Source organism: Poecilia reticulata, linkage group LG4, assembly GCF_000633615.1.
Source record: "Poecilia reticulata strain Guanapo linkage group LG4, Guppy_female_1.0+MT, whole genome shotgun sequence".
NCBI lineage: Eukaryota > Metazoa > Chordata > Actinopteri > Cyprinodontiformes > Poeciliidae > Poecilia > Poecilia reticulata.
The window spans coordinates 21,264,712-21,284,370 of NC_024334.1; the positions used below are offsets into that span (position 1 = coordinate 21,264,712).

At 39.6% G+C, this 19,659-nt stretch overlaps 1 protein-coding gene across 1 annotated transcript; it reads left to right on the forward strand.

The window, feature by feature from the left end:
* The first annotated feature begins 2,318 nt into the window (after window positions 1-2,318).
* On the forward strand, window positions 2,319-19,201 carry LOC103463745 (importin-13-like). The gene is made up of 18 exons (XM_008407305.2): window positions 2,319-2,492; window positions 2,629-2,770; window positions 3,183-3,349; window positions 3,614-3,734; window positions 3,901-4,048; window positions 4,129-4,310; window positions 5,523-5,549; window positions 5,701-5,835; window positions 7,713-7,865; window positions 8,187-8,267; window positions 8,347-8,484; window positions 9,749-9,845; window positions 12,590-12,642; window positions 15,465-15,531; window positions 15,681-15,739; window positions 15,823-15,912; window positions 16,834-17,015; window positions 17,137-19,201. The coding sequence occupies exons 1-18, from the start codon at window positions 2,341-2,343 to the stop codon at window positions 17,231-17,233; spliced, it is 2,091 nt and encodes a 696-aa protein (XP_008405527.1). The 5' UTR covers window positions 2,319-2,340; the 3' UTR covers window positions 17,234-19,201.
* Window positions 19,202-19,659: the final 458 nt, after the last annotated feature.

A 19,659-nucleotide genomic window follows, 5' to 3' on the forward strand; every position in this document is an offset into this window, starting at 1 on the left:
CACACACACACACACACACACACACACACACACACACACACACACACACACACACACACACACACACACACACACACACACACACACACAATCACTCAGTCAGTGAAGATAAGAGCTATTCCTGGCAACGCTCCTAAAGTTGGTCTAACACAGAGTATAGTCCAGTAGTTACACAGGTTTGACTTAATTTATTTTTTATCTTGACCACATTTCAACAGAGGCTGATTCATCCTGCACTGCTGATTTGAGAATTTGCTTTATATGACATGGCCATATGAAAGACTTCTCAGCTCATAAAAGGTCTGGAGGGAAATTAGTGAACTTAACTTGTGAGGAACATTTTCAAATAATTAAAATTTATTTTTCCATTTTAACACTTTTTCCCCTCTAAACGTACTTTTTAGTAAACAGCGGAGCCTTTGTTCAATGACAATTTTCTGTTTTATAGTAGATCTACATGGTTTGTGTTAGGGCTGAATCGAATAATCAAATAAATTGCGATTACTCTTCGTTTATAGAAATAATTGTCAACTAATTTATTTAATGGAATAACTGTTAGCTGGAGTGCACACTCTAAAAAGGCAATTTGCTGAGAGAACAACCTCAGAGCAGTAGCTAAGCTAGAACTACGTTAGGAATTATGCTGATTTTGCATTAAAGATGGAAAAACTTATTTCTCTATAAATATGCTCTAGCTGCAGATTAATCCTTTTCTACAAATTCTACAATTCATTAAAGGTAAGCTGTCATTGTATTTTAGGCAATAAAATGTTTATTTTCTTTTTAAAAAATGAATTGAATTATTTGTTTATTTGCATTTTTATGTATTTTTAATATTGTATAAAATGAGCTTTATCGGATAAATTAAAACTTTATTTATTGTTTATTATTTTTTTATCTAGTTACCGTAATCATCCCAATAATCAGTTAAATACTGGATTTACTAAAATGTTCTAATGATATGCTAATAATGCACCTAAACGCCAGTTTGTGTTTTGAATAGCTATTACACAAGCTAAAGGTTCGCTACAATGCGTTATAGCTTTCAGTTTAAATATGGATAAACAAAACAGATTATGAAGGAAGGTTTATTCTTCCTGACTTTATTTCTGTCTTTTTATTTGAATCATTCCATCCATTCATCTGTCCATCCAGGTGCATAACATCCATTCATATATGCACGCATGGATTCATGCTGTATTTGTCCATTGGTCAAATACAGCATGAATCCATGCTCGCCTGAAACGTCTGTCTGTGCTCGTCTTCAGGTTATCCGTCCTTGTTCATGTGTATCCATTGATTTGTTTGTCTGTTTGTCCATCCATTGCTCCGTCCTTCCATCTGTCCATCCTTTTGTTTTTGCATTCATCAATATGTTTGCCAATTCTCTATCCATCTGTCCATCTGGTGGCCTTTAAAATGTCCATGTTCAGACCATGACTTCTGAGGAAATATTAAAGATTGACAAAAAACAGCCACAAAGTATTTTGGCATTTTGACTTTAGTGAATTCAACAATGGAAAATATGTCGAAAACGATTTCGAGGAATATTTGATTCTATATCAAGAAAATAGTTGCTGCAGCTCTCAGTATGAGCATTCTTTTGATTTTCGACATTGTTAGTCGTTTTAAATGCTTCCAAAGTCCCAACAACCTTTATGCGGCATTGATGAATATTCATCAGCCTGGACCAACACCCTTATTGCCGTTCTTCTGAAAGTTGAACCACGTGCCACAAACCCCCCGGGGAGTCGTTATATAGCTTACAACTCACACACAACATTCTGTGTGACATTCAGGGAACACATTCTCTGTCCTTCATCTCCAAATGTCTCTCCCACCCTCGCTGTCAGAGATGATGACAGGAGGAATGATGTTTAAAGATGTCCTGTGCAGATGAGGACCTGGGTGTGTGTAACTGTCTGTTTGTGTGTGTGTGTGATTTCTCCAGAGTGAGGGGAATTATAAACGGCTGAGACAGCAGCTAGTAGACGTGATTATTACTGACAGCGGTGTAGCTCCAAGAAGGAGCTTTGAATAGATTTTCTGGTTCCCTGGTAGGTATGTGGGATCTTTTTGGTGGGTGTGCTGGATCAGAGATCAGAGGTCGGACCGACTTGGACTGAAATATGATTTGAAAGAAATGTTTGTCTTGGGGGAACAAAATGTAAATCCATCAAGCTGGCCATGAAGAGAGTGAGTCAGTTTTCAACTCGCCAGTAAATATTTTCCTCCACTTTTTTCTTGCTGTGTTTTTCCTGCTGTATATTCAATTATTCTAAAATAGTAGGATTTAATGCATTCAGGTCTTGACACAGAAAATATTCAGAGCTCTTGTTCATGGTTCGTAGATATGTGAACACATTACTGAAGCTGGTTCCTCGAGTGTTGGCCCTCCAGGATCAGCTGAGGGAGGCTGTGCAGAACGGAGACATGGAGACCTGCCACGGCATCTGCCGGATTGCTGTGACTCTGGGAGAGAACCACTCTAGGTGTGTCTGTGTTTCAGCAGATGTTATGATATTGATATAAAAAAAAAAATCCTTATCTGATGCTGTGATTGTGTTTCACTACGTCTAACTCCCATTTTGCTTCCTTTGTGCCGTCGCCTCACCGTGGTGCCTGCAGGACTCTGTTGGAGCAGGTGGATCACTGGCAGAGCTTCCTGGCTTTAGTCAACATGATCATGTTTTGTACAGGCATCCCCGGCCACTATCCAGTCAATGAGACCACTAGCTCCCTTACACTTACCTTCTGGTACACACTACAGGTAAGAACAGCTTTGAATGATGATATTTGAACATTTACCTACTTCTACTTTGGTCCTTCTTTGGAAAAAATGTTGATTGATGTCCATTGGGAATCATGTCAAAGCAAGTATATGGAAATATTGACACATCATTTGTCTCAGACTGTAATGAGCCTAAATTTTTGTTTTCCCATGTATACACACAAACAGTGTTTGAAAATCTCCACTTTTTAGTGGGACTAGGAGGAGTTTTCATGTGGATGAATGGCCAAAATGCATAAAAATGTATTTGTTTTCCTAGATATCTGGCTAGGAATCAGCCTTAGTGCGGAAAACTTGGAGCAAACCAAGATTGTTGCAGTTGTTCCTTTCAATACCCTTGTAGTTTGAAACATAAAAATACCTGCTTTGTGTTTACTTTTTTTTTTCTCAGGATGAAATCATGTCATTTGAGTCAGATAAGCAGGCGGTGTACCTCCAAGTCTACAGGCCAGTGTATTTCCAGTTGGTGGACGTGCTGCTTCACAAAGCCCAGTTCCCCTCGGACCATGAATATGCATCCTGGTCCTCGGATGAAAAGGAGCAGTTCAGGATTTACAGGTGCTTGCTTGTCCTTTTTTCCTCCCCATTCGTATTCCTGATTCATCTCTAATTTGACATGCAGGTGTGTTTCACTGACAGCTAATTGTTTCTGAAATTACTCAGTGACTGGATGATTGGTCAGCAAATGAGTGTCTCTCTCTCTCTAATGGATTCTAAACGCACTGGGGGGGGGGGCAAAACCTGTCTGACACAGATTTAACAGATAGGATTTCAAGACTGCAACTCGCCTGAAATGTCTGTCTGTGCTCGTCTGTCCTTCAGGGTGGACATCTCAGACACACTCATGTATGTGTATGAGATGCTGGGAGCAGAGCTGCTGAGTAACCTGTACGATAAACTAGGGAGGCTATTGACGAATACAGAGCAACCTACATCATGGCAGGTGAGTGAGATGGATTAGCGATGTTAAAAAGAAGGATTGTAAGCCGTTTTCTGCTGAAAAAAGTCTTAACTTTGGAATAAAATTTGACAAAAATATGCACAATAACCCAAAGTAAAGAATATTTTTCTTTTTCTTTCCCCATAAACTGTATATTTGTCTCCTTTAGCACACAGAAGCTTTGCTGTATGGCTTCCAGTCCATAGCAGAAACAATAGATGTGAACTATTCTGACGTCATCCCAGGCTTGATAGGACTCATCCCTCGAATCAGCATCAATAACGTCCAGTTAGCCGACACGGTCATGTTCACAATAGGTAAGGCGACAGATGTCAAGGCAAAAAAATATATATATATTTTTTCCTGCCTGAAAAATGAATTCATGGTGTCTCTGTAGGTGCTCTGGCTGAATGGTTAGCGGACCACCCAGTGATGCTCAGCAGTGTCCTGCCTTTGGTTTTACAAGCGTTAGGAAATCCAGACCTTTCTGTATCGTCTGTTTCGACCTTAAAAAAAATCTGCAGGGAATGCAAATATGACCTGCCACCCTACGCAACCAACATTGTAGCAGTTTCTCAGGTAAGTTTTAGGCAGTTTTATTTTATGCCTCGAAATGATGGTCAGGTGAAGTAAATGATGTCTAGAAACTGATGCTTTTCAGCTCGATTGGAGCTGACTGGTCAGTCGAAAACTGACCCACGATTTGTTGAACTTGATAAGAAGGGCTAGCAACACATTTTTTTATGTGGAAGTTGTTACTGATGTACTCAGTTATTTGTTTTCAGTATCAGTGAGGTGTTAAAAAGGAAGCCCAGCGAAGTAAGAAGTCTTTTTTACTTTTTAGCTTTCCACAACCTGTCCTGTTTCTTTAAGGCTGCGCGAGAGAGAGCAAGACTTCTGCAGATAACACGAAGGCTAAATGCACAACAGTAAAGTTGCTCTGTTGTAAACTTTTGAGCTTTAAACCTTTCTGTAGTTAAATATGCTTTGGCAGCCTTTTGTAAATCTAAATACCTACATTCTCTAGTGAATTCACTCTTTAGTGTTAATTGCTGTTAGAAGATGCTAAGGAAAGTTCTAAACTTGAACTTTGTTGCAATTTTGCTTTTGCTTTGCAGCAGCTGCAGTCTCATGCAATGTGATATCTGATCTGATCTTCTATTGAGAATATTTGAGATCATCATGGCAGGATAATCTGCTTTATGCCATTTATGATAATCGATCACGCTCAATAAATTAGAATTTTATTAAGAGATTTACTGAACTCACTAAGTGAAACACATTATATAGATTAATTACACCCAGACCAATGTTTTCAATCCTTTATTCTTGTTAATTATGACTTTCTGTTTACAGCTAATGAAAAGATGACATTTAATATTGGAGTATTAAATAAGGCCAATAAAAAACATTTTATACAGAAATGTGGGGCTTAATGAAAAGTAATACATGATTAAAAGTTATTTTTAAGGTACTTTTAATCTGACCAATGAGCCTCATCAGACCGCATCTTCTGATGTATTATGACTGTAGCTCTTGGGGGTAAGTTTGAGTCTGCCAAAATTAGTGCCAGCAGTTCAAAGTTTTACATAAAAGCTGAGATTTGTCACAATATTCTGATTGGTGCATCTGTGATTACAGTACGTCTTCTTCAAGGTGTTTTTATATTCCAGAAATAACATCAGTTGAGCTTAAAAATAGTTCCAGTTGTGTTTTGTTTAAAGCTGTTTTTTGTTGTTTCTCTAGAATAATAGAGCTCTTGTTCTTTTGTCTCCTTTTGTCTCTATAAAGGAGGTGCTTATAAAACAGATCCACAAGGTTTGTATCTCTGTTCTTTTTCTGCATTTCACAGGCATTTAAACTTCAAATACTGTGAAAGACTCTGCTCTCTAAAACATGTTTGCAGTGTTTTTGTAAACATATTATTGACTGAAAGCTTATTGTTTGCATAATTGGTCTCTTCACACAGACCAGTCAGTGCATGTGGCTCATGCAGGCTCTGGGATTCCTGCTTTCCGCTCTGCCTGTGGAGGACATCTTGAGAAACCTTCATTCCCTCATCACCCCCTACATTCAGCAGCTAGAGAAGCTAGCTGATGAGACGGTCAGTTCACACCCAATGCAAAACGACACACTCACACACGCACACATGCATACGCGCTTACACACAGACACACAGCATGCGCAGATGGACTCTGGCCAAAAGGGACAGGCTTTGTGTCTGCGTGGTGTCACTGCAGTGGAGCAACTCGCTGCAGGGCCAGATTGGGTTTGACCCTGCGCCATTGGCAAGTGACTCATGTTGGATCACCAAAGACATACTTTCTCTGATTCATGCAAGCACTGACTCTTGAATGAAATAAATGTATTAGTAAAAACATCCCCCAGAAACGCACTCACAGTAGGTCAGACCTTTGTGCGTGCAACATGCAGTCGTTCAGAAATGGAGTTAGAATCAACTTGAACATCTTTATTTATTAGAAACGATCATGCTCATCATGCTGGATTGTATAAATAAGGAGCCATATGCATCTAAAATTAGTTTATTTGCTTTTTGTGTAAAAGATTTTCTTCTGATGTCTCTTTGGGCTATGGGTCGTTTTATTTCGGTCTTTGTTCCTTTGTTCTATAATAACACGCTCTCTGATCCATCCTAACTTTCTCCCCTTCATATTGTCTTTACCGAGCTTCATGTTGTCATGACATTACGTCAGCTGAAGCAGTCAGGTGCTCTGTCTGTCTGGAGCCGGCCAAATACTGGCACCTAGTGGGGAGACCTTCGGCTTCCATTACGTCAAGGGTAAAAGAGCACAACGTCTGAAGGCGTTGACCTAAAAAGGAAAATGATTGATTCACTCGGATGAGTCACTCAGCTCAATAAGATCACATAATTTACATTTTCTAGACAGACCGTTACACAGAGAGGCATTAGTCCAAATCTGAAGAATATTAGGAGGTGTTATAATCAGTGGGTGTGGCAGCTGTGTTGTTTGTTATCCTGATTGTTGGCTGTGTTACGTCTCCATAGAGACACTGATTTAGCCCTGTGGAAGCCGTTATTGTTCAGCTCTCGGTTAGAAATAGGCCGACACGTGAAGCTCAAGGTCTGTTATTTGACCCTGCTGCTTTACAGTTTTATTTCAGGTCATAAGATTTTATTTTTATGGATTCTAACCGTATGAGTATCCATCACACAGGCCGCAGAAATTACTAATCCCATAATGCATCTGAACAGCCACATCAGGCAGGAGATGTACGCCAAGTTTTGTTTGCTGCTCAGTCTGTTGAACGTTTTCAGAATCAGCTTATTCTACAAGCTGGACATATTTAGCATCAAGTGCACTTAAATATTAAGTATCTTAATATTAAAATGAGCATTTATTGTGACGGTGCATAGTTTTAATGTTTTATTGCTGACAAGCTGCCGAGCTGCACACACAAATTGCTGTGATGATACCCAGACCACCTGAGTGTCCACAGAGGAAATTTCACAGATCAGACCTTGATCACAGATGTTAACGCAGTGAAAAGAAAATATGGGCGCTGTGGTGCTTGTCTTCAACAGAGCCCTGGTGTACATATAGAGCCTCCTCCTTCTTCTTTCCTCTAGCTTTACATAAACACTGCATTGTGGGATGAGAATTTACTTTTTAACTTTTGACATAAAATCTGGTTTTTCTAGTTTCCTGTTGTTTAATTTGCTCTTCTTAATTTTTAAATCAAAACAAGAACACTGTAACACTGACTGATTTACATAGAATTTAATAAACAAAAAACCCAAAATAATTTAAAGTGCTAATTTCTTAAAGTTGAATTATATAAATGTAATTAGGCTGTTCTTCCTGATGCATTGTAAAAACAGATGACCGTCTTTTTCCTACAGTCTGTTTTGTCGAGGCACAGAATGAACATTGGAACGAGTGGAAGAAAAATCCTTGTTGGAGTTAAATTGTCTTTTTCTTCTGTTTTTTTTTTCTCTAGCCTAATCCCTCCAATAAGCTGGCAATCATTCACATCCTGGGGCTGCTGTCCAACCTGTTCACTACGCTCGACATCAGCAAGCAGGACGATGAGTCGGCTGACGGCTCTGCACCACCTGTCAAAGCAACCCCACCCCCTCCAGGACCAAATCCGGTATGTCACCATACACCATAATCAGACTCATAGTTAGAGATGGGTAGTTTAGGAGGACAGTCACTGACAAACTGAGTGTAAAGATGGCTGATAGCATAGTGAATGCATCACTCAAAGGTACATCACAGTGTTGGAGATTTAAAAACCCAATAATTCTTGGGACAATATGACTTTCTTTGCCTGAAACATCAACTTCAGTCATTGTAATTCTGCTGCTTACCTGTTTTGTACAAATGTTAGAGGTTATTTTCCCGTTATTTACCGTTTTTCTTTACTTTTTCAGTGACTGTGTTCTCTCCTCATTGATTCCTGTGTTTTTAGGTGGTGGTCGTTTTGCAGCAGGTTTTTGCCCTCATACAAAAGGTTCTGAGCAAGTGGCTCAATGACTCGCAGGTCGTGGAGGTACGTAGACACGCCGAGCCGAGTCCTGTCACCTCTCTGTGTCTGCGGGCCACACATCTCAGTCTTCGATGTTTCACAGGCGGTGTGTGCCATCTTCGAGAAATCTGTGAAGACCCTCCTGCATGACTTTGCCCCCATGGTGTCTCAGCTAAGCGAGATGCTTGGCCAGATGTACAGTACAATTCCCCAGGCATCAGCGCTTGACCTAACACGACAGGTATACAGTCGACTCAAAAACAAAAAGCACAAACCTCCGGTCACATCGAGAGAATTTAGAAAAGGAATCGTGTGAGCCAAAAAGCTGCCCATTAGTGAAAAATTATTCCGTTTTTAAAACATCTTGAGTATGATTCATAGCTATAAATAAAATTGTTGTGCGTTAAGTGTTATGAAAATCTTTCTGGTTGGTGATCATCAAAGAGGTCAAAAAGTGGAACATTTAGTACAGCTAATTTCATTTGACATTTGTCTTCTTGCGAGTAAGAAATTGCTCACATTAGTCACACAGCATTGGCAGCTATTTTTGTTGGTATGAGACCTATTGTTATGTTTAAAGATTAAGGCACTGGATATGTCAGATTTAATCCTAGTATATCTATTAAAGACTGGAGATGCAAGTTACCTTGGAAGAAATGTAACATCTGTACATTTTTTTCACAAAATGTGCAGTTTTACCTTTACTGTTGTTTTTTTAGGTTTGAATCTCATGATGGTTGTATTCATTTCAGTGTCTGAAAGTGAGAAATATGTTAGAAAACATATACAAGGAAGCCAAAGACGCAGAAAAAAGTGACAGGAGAAAGAAGTCGGGAGATAACAGGCTGGTGGCCGACCCACGTTTTCAAAGTTGCTCTGTCATTGGACAGTTTATCGTTAGTTCGCCTCAGTGTGGAATGGCCATTTGGAGCAAAATAATAACTTCGAGAACTAAAATTCAGTAAGATTTTTTTCAACTCCGGTTCAGAAGAGCATATTGGTCACAGGTGCAGCGGTTGTGTTAAACATAACAGCAGTGAATGGAAGAAGCTGAAAGTCTCAGTGTTCTTAGATTTATCAGTCTGTTTCACTCATATGTAGCTTTTAAGACATTATGCATTGAATACCATTTGCTGCTCATTCCCTGCTGTTAGTTTTCTCGTGACAAAATACCTCTTGACCTGAAAAAGTTACGTTAAAGTTACACAAGTGGTTGGGAAGGGAGAAAAAATACAAATAGAGCCAATTATTTTGTAAACCAGAAACGGACGGTTTGTCGTGCTTCATAAGATTTTTTTATTTTATTTTTTTTGTGCTTGGACTAAAATAAAAAAAAGGTCCATAGATTTCTGCTTCAGACTCTTAACTGGACACCTTTATCAGTAAATTTATTGATATTCAAAAGCTGGGTGTGAATGTAATCTGGATGGTTTAATGTGTGTAAAGCTGCAGCCTTACAGTTTTTGTTCTAGCTGCCGTCTGACTTGCTGAATTGCTAATTTCAGATGGTGCATATCTTCGCCAGTGAGACAGACCACTTCCCACCGATCAAGGCTCTGTTTGAGCTGGTTACCTCGGTAACACTGTCCGTCTTCCAGCAAGGTAGGGGTCTGGCAGAGGTGGGAGTTTCAGGACAAATTTATCAACAAGACATAAATTTGTTTTGTGTTTGGCATAAGCAAAATTTCTCATTAAAGTTATCTATCTTCAAAATATGCTAACAAAAGTTGGACTTTTTAACGTTTGCTTGTAAATATTTGAGGAACTGTAGTGTTTTCTGTCCTCTTGGTGTTTTTAGAAGACCGAACAACCTCTTAAAAATGCTGGATGTTTTTTTTTCTGTAATAATAAGTAACATTTGTTTAAGTGGTGATGTCTTAAAGCTGCTAATATCTGAAAGCAGAGGATCAACGAGGTCATTTCAATTTAGTCAAAGCAAATCAGTGAATAATCAACATTCATCTGCCAGAAATACCTGACTCTTGTCACTACGTTACAGACTACAAACATAAGCCTTGTCAGCTTTTCACTTTTTCAAAATGTGGTATTTGATTCCATTAAAAAGAAAACAGCTTGTCTGTTTTAGTCGATTAATTTCCTCACTCACATGTAAGTAACAAAACTTTTTTTTGTTACTTACTCAAAAGCCAACCTTCTGTTCACCGTTGGCTTGTGGGTGTAAGATATCCAGTGGCCATATGTTTTGCATCAATGTGTCCATGCCGTTAGCAGCTGTAATTAGTTTCTCTGCAATTTGGGATATCATAATTAGAAACTACAAATAGCACCCAAGCTAAACATCATTAAGGGGAAAAAAAGTGCAAACATCACTGTCAGCAACTTTCAGGCACTACTTTTTCTCTACCTGTGAGGATTAAATACAGAAACAAAATAAACCACAAACAAAAGCCCGATTCAAGCCTACAAGAAAGATTTCATCAATGCAGACCTTTTTTTTTTGCCCTTACTGTTGTTTAAATCATTTTTCAACTTATGATTTGCTGTAAACACATAAAGTCAACATGTTATCACGTTTTCTGTTTGTCTAATCTCTGCTTAATTTTGCTCTTCCATTTGTTATTTATTTTTAGATTTACAGATTTGATTAAAGCCAGGTCTTTCAGATGTTTTTGTATTTTTATTTTTTACTGAATGTCATTTAGGGATCAAGAGGTTGATCCTTTTTCTTTTTTTTCTAAAATTTTCTAGACTATTTGTGTCAGGTGTGGCTGATGCCTCTGCTCTCTGTATAGTCCCTTTTCTCCCCTTTTCTCTTCTCTTGCTTTGACTGGTTAAGTAATGGCTGCCTCTCCTGCATTTTAAGTGATTTTTTTTTTTTTACCCTCTGAGCAGGTTCCTGCAGTACACAATAATATAAAAACAGAATACAGTCCCAGAGCAGGGGACCAGTGGCTTATTCTGCAGGCAAACAGGGGACATGTCTGCTGCCACGCCTGTTCTTGGACAAGAGGCTCTCTGAATAAGCCCTGTGCAAAAATCTTCTAAATCATTGACACGCCAGGAAAAGATGTTGAAAAAGATCTATAATGCATTCATTTTTTAGCAGCTACATAATTTCACATTAAAGAATTTAGAAAACTGGTGCCAGTGAGGATCCACAAACATCAAATAAAAAACCTCTGTCATAAAGTTTTCATTGATGTCTGTGACTGTTGATTTAGACAAGAGGAGAATGTCTATTTTTTGCTGCCATTTTCTGATTTATAATCATCATCAATTTATAATCATCAATCAATTTGTCTGTCTTGATTAAAAACAATGCATTTTATGGGCTCTTCACAGCAGAAACTAGACAAAGTAGAACAAATAAGTTCTTTAATGAAAAACACATTATCCTAACAGCATTGTCATTAAAAGTCCTAATTTTATTGCCTTTCATTGAACAAATCTACTCAAATAGCAAAAAGGCAATTTTTATGGAAGTTTTCAGAGTGAGATTATGTCACTGCATTAAAATATCATATTTTAGTTCTCTTCAACGTCTTTTCCAGGAGTGCCAATAATTATGGAGCGTGCCGTATCGTCTCTAAAGCTTGTATGATGTGGATGAGGGCTGAAGGGTTTTTCAGTAGGCCTGTTTGGAGTCTGGGAACAGGCGAAGCTGGGCGCTAACTATAGACACATGTTTTCTCATCACTTTTAACTCATCTGAATTATTATTTTGAAAAAACATAAAAATCATGAATTTTTCTGTAGACTCTTACATGACGGCTTGAGAATTTTTTTTCCCTACCTGTAAATTGTAATTGTATTTTTTAAATGACACACATTCAAGTCTGGTAGTTTGTGTCCAGCACAATGGATAAGATTTGAGTGTATTATTGAGGTTCAGTTTAAAAGCCAGAGGGATCTTGGGAGGAAATGTGTTGCTTTTAATCTGATCACAATGCTGCTGCTGGTGCATTATGGGAAGGAGGGTGCGTTCAAGTTCGGTAGCCCTTCTTCCTCATCCTGTAGCAGTGACAGAGGTGCCTTCTGGGTTCCCACTCCAAACCCACCTTTGCTTCTTAGGTTTCTTCCTTTTCTCTCGTTACTTCTTCTCTTTTGGTTTCCCTCCAAGCAGACCCATGTGTTTGTCTTCTGCCTGTTATTTGTTTTTGGTTGGTCTCTTCTTCAAAGACTCTGCCAAAGCTTCATATGTCCCCTCCCCCCCACCCACCCTTATCGCCCCCTCTGTTCCTTACTCACATGTAAATTATTTCAATGAAATATTTTTTGGTTCTCTTTTTATTTCCACATGACTGTTGAATCTATTAAGTTGCTGTTTGTATATTATTCTTATTCTCTCTTATGATTTCTTAAGTTTCATCTTTATTATATTATAGGACCCAGGGATCATCCTGATATTGTTGATTCATTTATGCAACTCCAAGCTCAGGTGTGTTTTTTGGTTTCTTATTTCATTCACTTTGGGTTTCTCTCCCTTTCTTTCCTTCTCTCTCTCTCTCTAACTTCTAGCTGTTTTTCTTTCTTCCTCTCTGTAGCTCTCGCTGTTCTTTGTTACTGGGCCTTAAGGTGTCCCATCACAAAGGCGAGGCAGTGGAATGAAACACTCGAGGGAACTGTTTGCAATAGGGACATTTGTCTCTCCTCGAATGCTTTTAGACTCGAACAGTCGCCTCACCACTGAACTAATATCTGTTCATGTAGAGATTTAGTTTTACCTGCAGAAACCACCGATGGATGCAGGAATGCTCTCTTAGTCGGCATACTTTACTTTAGACTGTGATGGTTTAAGCTTGAGGTGAAATACAAGTGTTTTTCAAGAAACTGAAATATAATTCAGTTCACAAATGAAATTCTGTATAGATACACATTTAAACACACTGAGGTTTTTTTTAATTTCTGTTAATTTTGCCGATTAATTGTGATGGCTGTGACGAGCAAAATTCAGTTTCTCAAAAAATCTGAATAGTACAAACAGTTTAAGACTTTGGCCATAAAATGCCAAGAATCCATCCAGTCAAAAGACACATTTTGGTCAAATTGAAAGATTACTGTGTGGAGGATCCATGCTCAGGAATGAGCTTTTTTTCATCAGACTTCCACTCGTCCTCCTATGAATATGCTGGATTGGAGCAACGTGTGAACAAACCTTCTCCAGCAGCAACCTGCTGTAGCTTTTCCATCTCATGGAGAATGTCAGTAGCTGTCTGCTTGACAACTGTCTACTTAACCTACTTAACAACACTTCATTATTTTATTATTATCTTGTATAGAAATATTTCTTAAAGCTCTTTTTTTGTTTTTCTTTTTTCTATCTTTTTTTTTGCATTTTCCAAGAAACTGAATTTTGGGTTTTCATTAGCTATGAGCCCAGTAACCGAACTTAACAGAAATAAACACTGGAAATATCTGACTTATTGAGTAATTATTTAATATAATATGAGCTAAACGTTTAAGAATTTAAGAAGTGAGATTAATTACCTTCCCAGTTAAATACTAATTTATTTATTGTATCATGATATTAACATAAAAATGTACATCAGGATCAAATTGCTGTTGCTTAATCAGAAAAGCAACAGCTGTTCATAAGGCAGCTAACATAAGGCACCAAATTTGACTTTTGCATTTATAATAATATCAATTATAACATTTCTTTGTCAGTGTTTTGGTTTTCATTTAATAGAAAAAGCAAAAATATAAACACCCACCTTCAACTGCTAAACGTTTCCCATTTGATTTAAAGTCCTTTTAATAAGGTGCTGAAGTGACTAGGATGTTCACAGCCTCTCCCACACATGCTGCTGTGCACTGCTGGTCAGCTGGCTAAAAGAAGAAAATAACCACAAATCTGGCAGCTTTAAGTGTTTCTAGTTGCAAAAACGAGAAGATGAGTGAAAACTAAAGAAGACTCTTCTTATGAAGGTGACGCTGACAAGACGTGAAATGGTTCTTAATCCGATTTAAATTGAAGAATGGGATTTTCATCACACCTTTTTCCATCAATTTTATGATGCCGATGCCATGACGCTGTTATTTTTCATCAAGGTCACCAGGCCGTGGGAAATCTCGTGTCTATTGCCGACTGGAGCTTTAAAACAGTGTCACATTATTGGCAGTAGGATAATGACATCCCTTTAGTCCTGACGGTGTTTTCCTTCACTGGAAACGTTCCCAAAACTGTTAAATGTGTGTTTTTATGTAAGCAAAGGAGACTTAATTTAGTCTCTTTCAGCCAGCTGACCAGCAGTGTGAGGCAACAGGTGGGGTGGGAGGAGCTCTACATCATTCTGTCCTTTAGGAAGAAAGCTTTTGCCTGAACATTAAAAGGTCTTTCAACAATAAGATGTGGTACGACCTTAAAGTTTACTGCATTTTTAAATAACTGAGAGTTTAAAAATCCTTTCGTTACATAGTCCTTGAATAAAATTAGACAAATGTTTATATTTAGCATGAAAAACGTGCGATTTAAAACAGCCAACCTGGATCGTTACACATTAGGTTTTTAAAAACATTCACACCTTAGTTGTACTTCGTGGTCCCAGGTGACTGGTTAGTCTCTGAGCCCAGTCCTCCTCTGAAGTCATTCCAGCCCAGAGCCGATCAACGCCTAAATGAATTAATATTCAGCTAATATTAATCTGCTCCGACAAATTGGCTGATGGCTCTCTCGTTTTTATTATATTTTGTCTTTTGTCTTCATTCTTCCTTTGTTTTCTATCTTTGGATAGATCTGGCCTTTTCTCCCTCTCCCTCTCTCCCTCTCTTCCTCTCCTCCATCCTGAATAAGTTCATTATTATGAGATGAGTTGTCTTTCTCTTTATCTGCACATGTTAATTACTTATTACACACTTCTGTTGCATATTCTGTCCAGTCAACCAAAAACAAGGAAGATGCAATTGAGTTTGAAGAATCAAAGCCAAATCCCACCATTGCCTTTAGTTTTTGACTTAAGTTTCAAATGATTTCAAAGTTTGATTTTTTGCAATTTGTTTGTTATATCTGCATCAGTTCTGCATTGGAGGATCTCTGGATGAGTTTGGATAAATTCCGTCCCAAACAGATGGAGAGAGCACTGTAGCCTGGTAGGCAGATCTGGTCCTCTGTTGCCATCAGATCCGGCTACCAGGCTTGGCGGGTGTTTGTTTGCTAGCCGTACTTTTTGAAGGAGCTTATGCAGTGGAATGTGGTGAAGCAGTAGCGGACGAGTCGGGCCCGCAGAACCGTAATGTGAACTGCTTTTATCTGCCTCGTAGGCCCTCAAACGGAAGCCCGACTTGTTCTTGTCAGAGAGCCTTGACGTGAAAGCGGTGTTCCACTGTGGTAAGTGAGCGCGAGCCTCCCACACGGCAGCGCCTGCCCCTGTGCAGAGACGCGCCCGGCTTTCCAGCCAGCCGTGTTCCTGTCAGTACAAGCCGTTCGCGTTTGACATCGGTCCTCAGCGGCTCCCGTCTCCTCTCTCCCAACTTCAGGAATCCTGTCACTCAAATTTCCAGAGGCCCCGACGGTCAAGTCGACGTGTCTGTTCTTTGTAAGCACACGGACACACGCATGCTGCAGGAACTGAAAACCATTGCAAATGCCTGAAATTTGACGACTGTTTGGTTCTGCTAGACTGAACTGCTGCCACACTGCTCAGACGTGCCTCCGTTAGCCAGGGTGGTGCAGGAGGACGGCAAGCTGTTGGTCCAAGCTGTGCTGGAGGTGAGAAGCTGCATTACTTCTCACTTTAATTATACAGCATCGTGCTGTGGTATCTCTGTCAGCAATGATGGAGAATAATACACATTTTTGTTTTCTCTTTTAAACTGTTATAAAATATATATCCACAAAGTATATGGTGTGTATTTGACTGGGGCTGAAACGATTAATCATGATGAGTTGATAATTGACATGTCAAAAGCTAATTTAGTCAGCGATTAAGCATTAACTGGAGTATAATGACTTTAAAAAAAGGCCATTTATTGAAACAACATTCTTAGAGAGGTAATTAAGCTAAAACTGTACAAAAAAATAGATATTTTTGCATATGTTCTATCCATAGCTAATTTTGTGTAAAAAGAGTTAAATAAAAAATCTGTAGAATGTGGCAAATTTTTTATCCGAATAATGGATAGTTTGATCAATTACTAATATAATCGTGTTTGACTTTAGCCCCCTTTAACTTGATGCCATTAAATAAGTGGTTAAGCAAAGTGCAACTGAATGTCACCAGAGGTCACATTGTTGGTAAGCAGTCCATCTTTGAGTAATTTAATCCAGCTGATATTTTAGAGAACACATGTGAAGTTTAAAGCTGTTATTAAAACTACATCCCAAAATCTGAACATCTCCCGCAGCTTTGCTCACTTGATTATCTGAAAATGGAGAGTATTTACAAAATAAAACAAAACACACATTCCCTACTGTAAAAGAAAGAAGTGGCAGCATTATACTGTGGTGAAGATTTTCTCCCACAAGGTCATTGTTTGCACAGTATAAAATACTAGGTTCCAAATTATGCATCAATTTATCTTATGCTGCAGATTGTGCACTTCTCTACATAACGACATGTAGGAAAGTTCTGTAGGTCTCAATGCTGTTGGTACGTCCAGAGTAACAAAGTACTTCCTTGTTTCTCTGCAGGGCATCGGGGGCGGAGCATCCCGGAGTCTGATGGACCAGTTTGCAGAAGTGTTGTTCAGCCTGAACAAGCACTGCTTCTCGCTGCTCGCCGTGTGGCTGAAAGAAGCACTGCAGCCTCCGGGCTTCCCGTCGTCACGCATCACCACCGAGCAAAAGGACAACTTCTCCCAGCAGATCCTCAGGTATCAAACCTGGAAGGTCATTTACACGATTACGAGACGAAGTCCGAGGGTCAGGCGACATTGTAAATTGCCTACGCTCAGCGATTTGTTCTTTTCTCTCTCTCCCTCTTTTGCAACGCAGAGAGCGAGTAAACAAGAGAAGAGTGAAGGACATAGTGAAAGAGTTTACACTGCTGTGCAGAGGTCTGCACGGCACAGAGTACGCTGCTGAATACTGAAGCACTGCCCCTCGAAGCTCCCAGCTAATCGTAACCTTCGTCCTCAGTGCAAATGCCCAGATGCCACAGCAACAAAGTTCTCTCCAAGCCCATAAAGACATCGAGACACGATTGTAACGATAATCCATCCAGCCGCAGGACAAAGACACGGAGCCCCGTTCCAGCACAGAGCTGCCGTCGGATCAGCGGACAAAACTCCAACTCCCAGCAGGCCTCAGAGAGCGCCTCCTCCTTGCTGCATTGATTCTTTCACTGTTAAAAGATTGATTGCCTCTTCCTCCTCTCTTTTCTTCTTTTTAAAGGTCATTTCATTGGAAGGATTTTGAGCAGCACACCCAGCATGCTGTCTAACGCCGCCTCCTATCTCTGGCTTGTTCTGCCTTTCTAGATCTTCCTGTGGTTCCCTAGGTTTGTTTCCTGGTGATTAGCATCTATATGAAATGGTAGTGGTATCGTACGTAGCTACTTGACATTATTTTTCAAAGTAAACCAAGGTAATTATATAAATGTATATGTAAATACAAATAGGTGGTTTCAGTCCTGCTGCTGCTGCTAATGGGATACAAAGGAGCATTGTTCAGGGGGTGGGGGGGTTGGGGGGGATCCTGCAGGAAGTTAACCCAATATTTGCTCCAGCTCATGCTCCACCCTGTGATATCTCTGCGTTTGCCAAATTATATTAATTGTTTTGTGATTTTTTTTTTTCTATTTGTTTTATTAAAAGGCCTTTTATGGGGTGTGAGTAGAGAAAGGTAGACTGAAAACCACAATACTTGGACTTTATACAGTCAAATAATTCATGAAGCCCTCTTTATTAGGGGCTGTACCTCATGCACGTGTCATCCTACCCAGTCCTGCTGCAGTCTCGCTCTTTACCATGAGGTACTGCTGAGAACAATGGCAGGAGGGAAACCGGATCCCGGTAACCGGCGCCATGATGGAAGCTGCTAAGAATGAGACTAGGCATTTCTGACAGTGGGCTGCTTAGTCGCTGTAATTGTGCAAAAATATTAATCCGAGTTGTGCATATTAACAGTTACTGCTGAACACTTGTGTATTTGAGTGTACGGGTGTGATTGTATCTATGTAAGAGAGGTTTGCACATATGTATCTTTTTTTGTTTTTTCTCCCCCTCCCCCCCCTTCCCCACTTGTTCAGTGCACTTATATTGGACCTATGGTACAAATGCATCGTTTTCTTTTCGCCTAGTGTTCAAAGAGCCCGTTTTGTTCTTCAAGCCACGCTCACTCAGGCTACCCTCTTCAGAAAGACTGACCTGGAGCATCTAACACTCCTCGAACTCTAGTCGCCTCTTTGTCAAACCAGACTCGTCCATCCATGTCATTCTCACCAAGCCCTTCTATTAACAAACGCTTGCGATCAAGCTACCCAGAATCCTCTGGGTCACTGCCTTGGAGAGGATCGGGGAGGGTCAGAGAGAGCCGAGCGCCACGCCGTTAAGATCGCCCAATAGAGAGAGTTTCCTCACGCCGACATTCTGTGCTCATCCTTTACGCCTGTGACGCTACGGCTGTAAATTAAAACTGTCTTTGTGAATCAGCAGCACTCGGCATCTAAACGTACCTTGTGATCTCTGATAAAACTTTTATCTCAGTATAATCCTTCTGTCTTATCCGAGGTGCCTGCAGACATGTAGCATGTATGTGTTTCAGGACGGGGGTGGGGGGGTTTTGGGAGGGGGCGACAGTGGACGAAGACGGAGACCCAAGACAGGAATCACTTTTGATCCAAGCCGCTTCGCTTTAGTCCAATTAGTACAATGAACGTCTTGCCATTCAACACTGATCCCTGGTTTGTTTTGTGCTCTTAGTCTAAAGAGAGAGAAGGAGCGGTGTTCTCACAGTCTAGAGTTGTAGGCGGATGAGGGGTGGAAGGAATTAAATGTACAGTGGTCTTTTTGTACCTTGGCTTTAATTTATTAAATATATCTGAGACTGCAGCTATTGACGTCTAAGGGTTGTGGGTGTTTTTTATTTTTCCTCCTATCAGCACTTCTGTCAAAGATGTTCTTGTTTTTCTAGATGCCTGCTCAGATTTAAGAACATTATTTTGCATGAGGACAAATATTGAATCACTTGGGTTTATAAGATTACACCAACTTCATTCACTTAAAAAGAATTCATCCCGGATGCATAGGTTTCCATCAGAAACCTATGGATGCATAGGTTTCTGATAAACCTATGCATCCATAAATACTAAGGTGATTTATAAGTGAGATGCTTAAGGGTGGGTTTTGTTTCCAACAAATGTCCACTGATATTTAAAACACAATTTTCATGCAAAGTTATTGTTTTATTTGTAACTGATAAAGAGATCAAATTTTTTGACAAAACAATAAAACTTATAATGCAGGGACGCAATAAACCCTGTCATAAGGAATTGGCAGCAGACATTCAGCCCTGCCT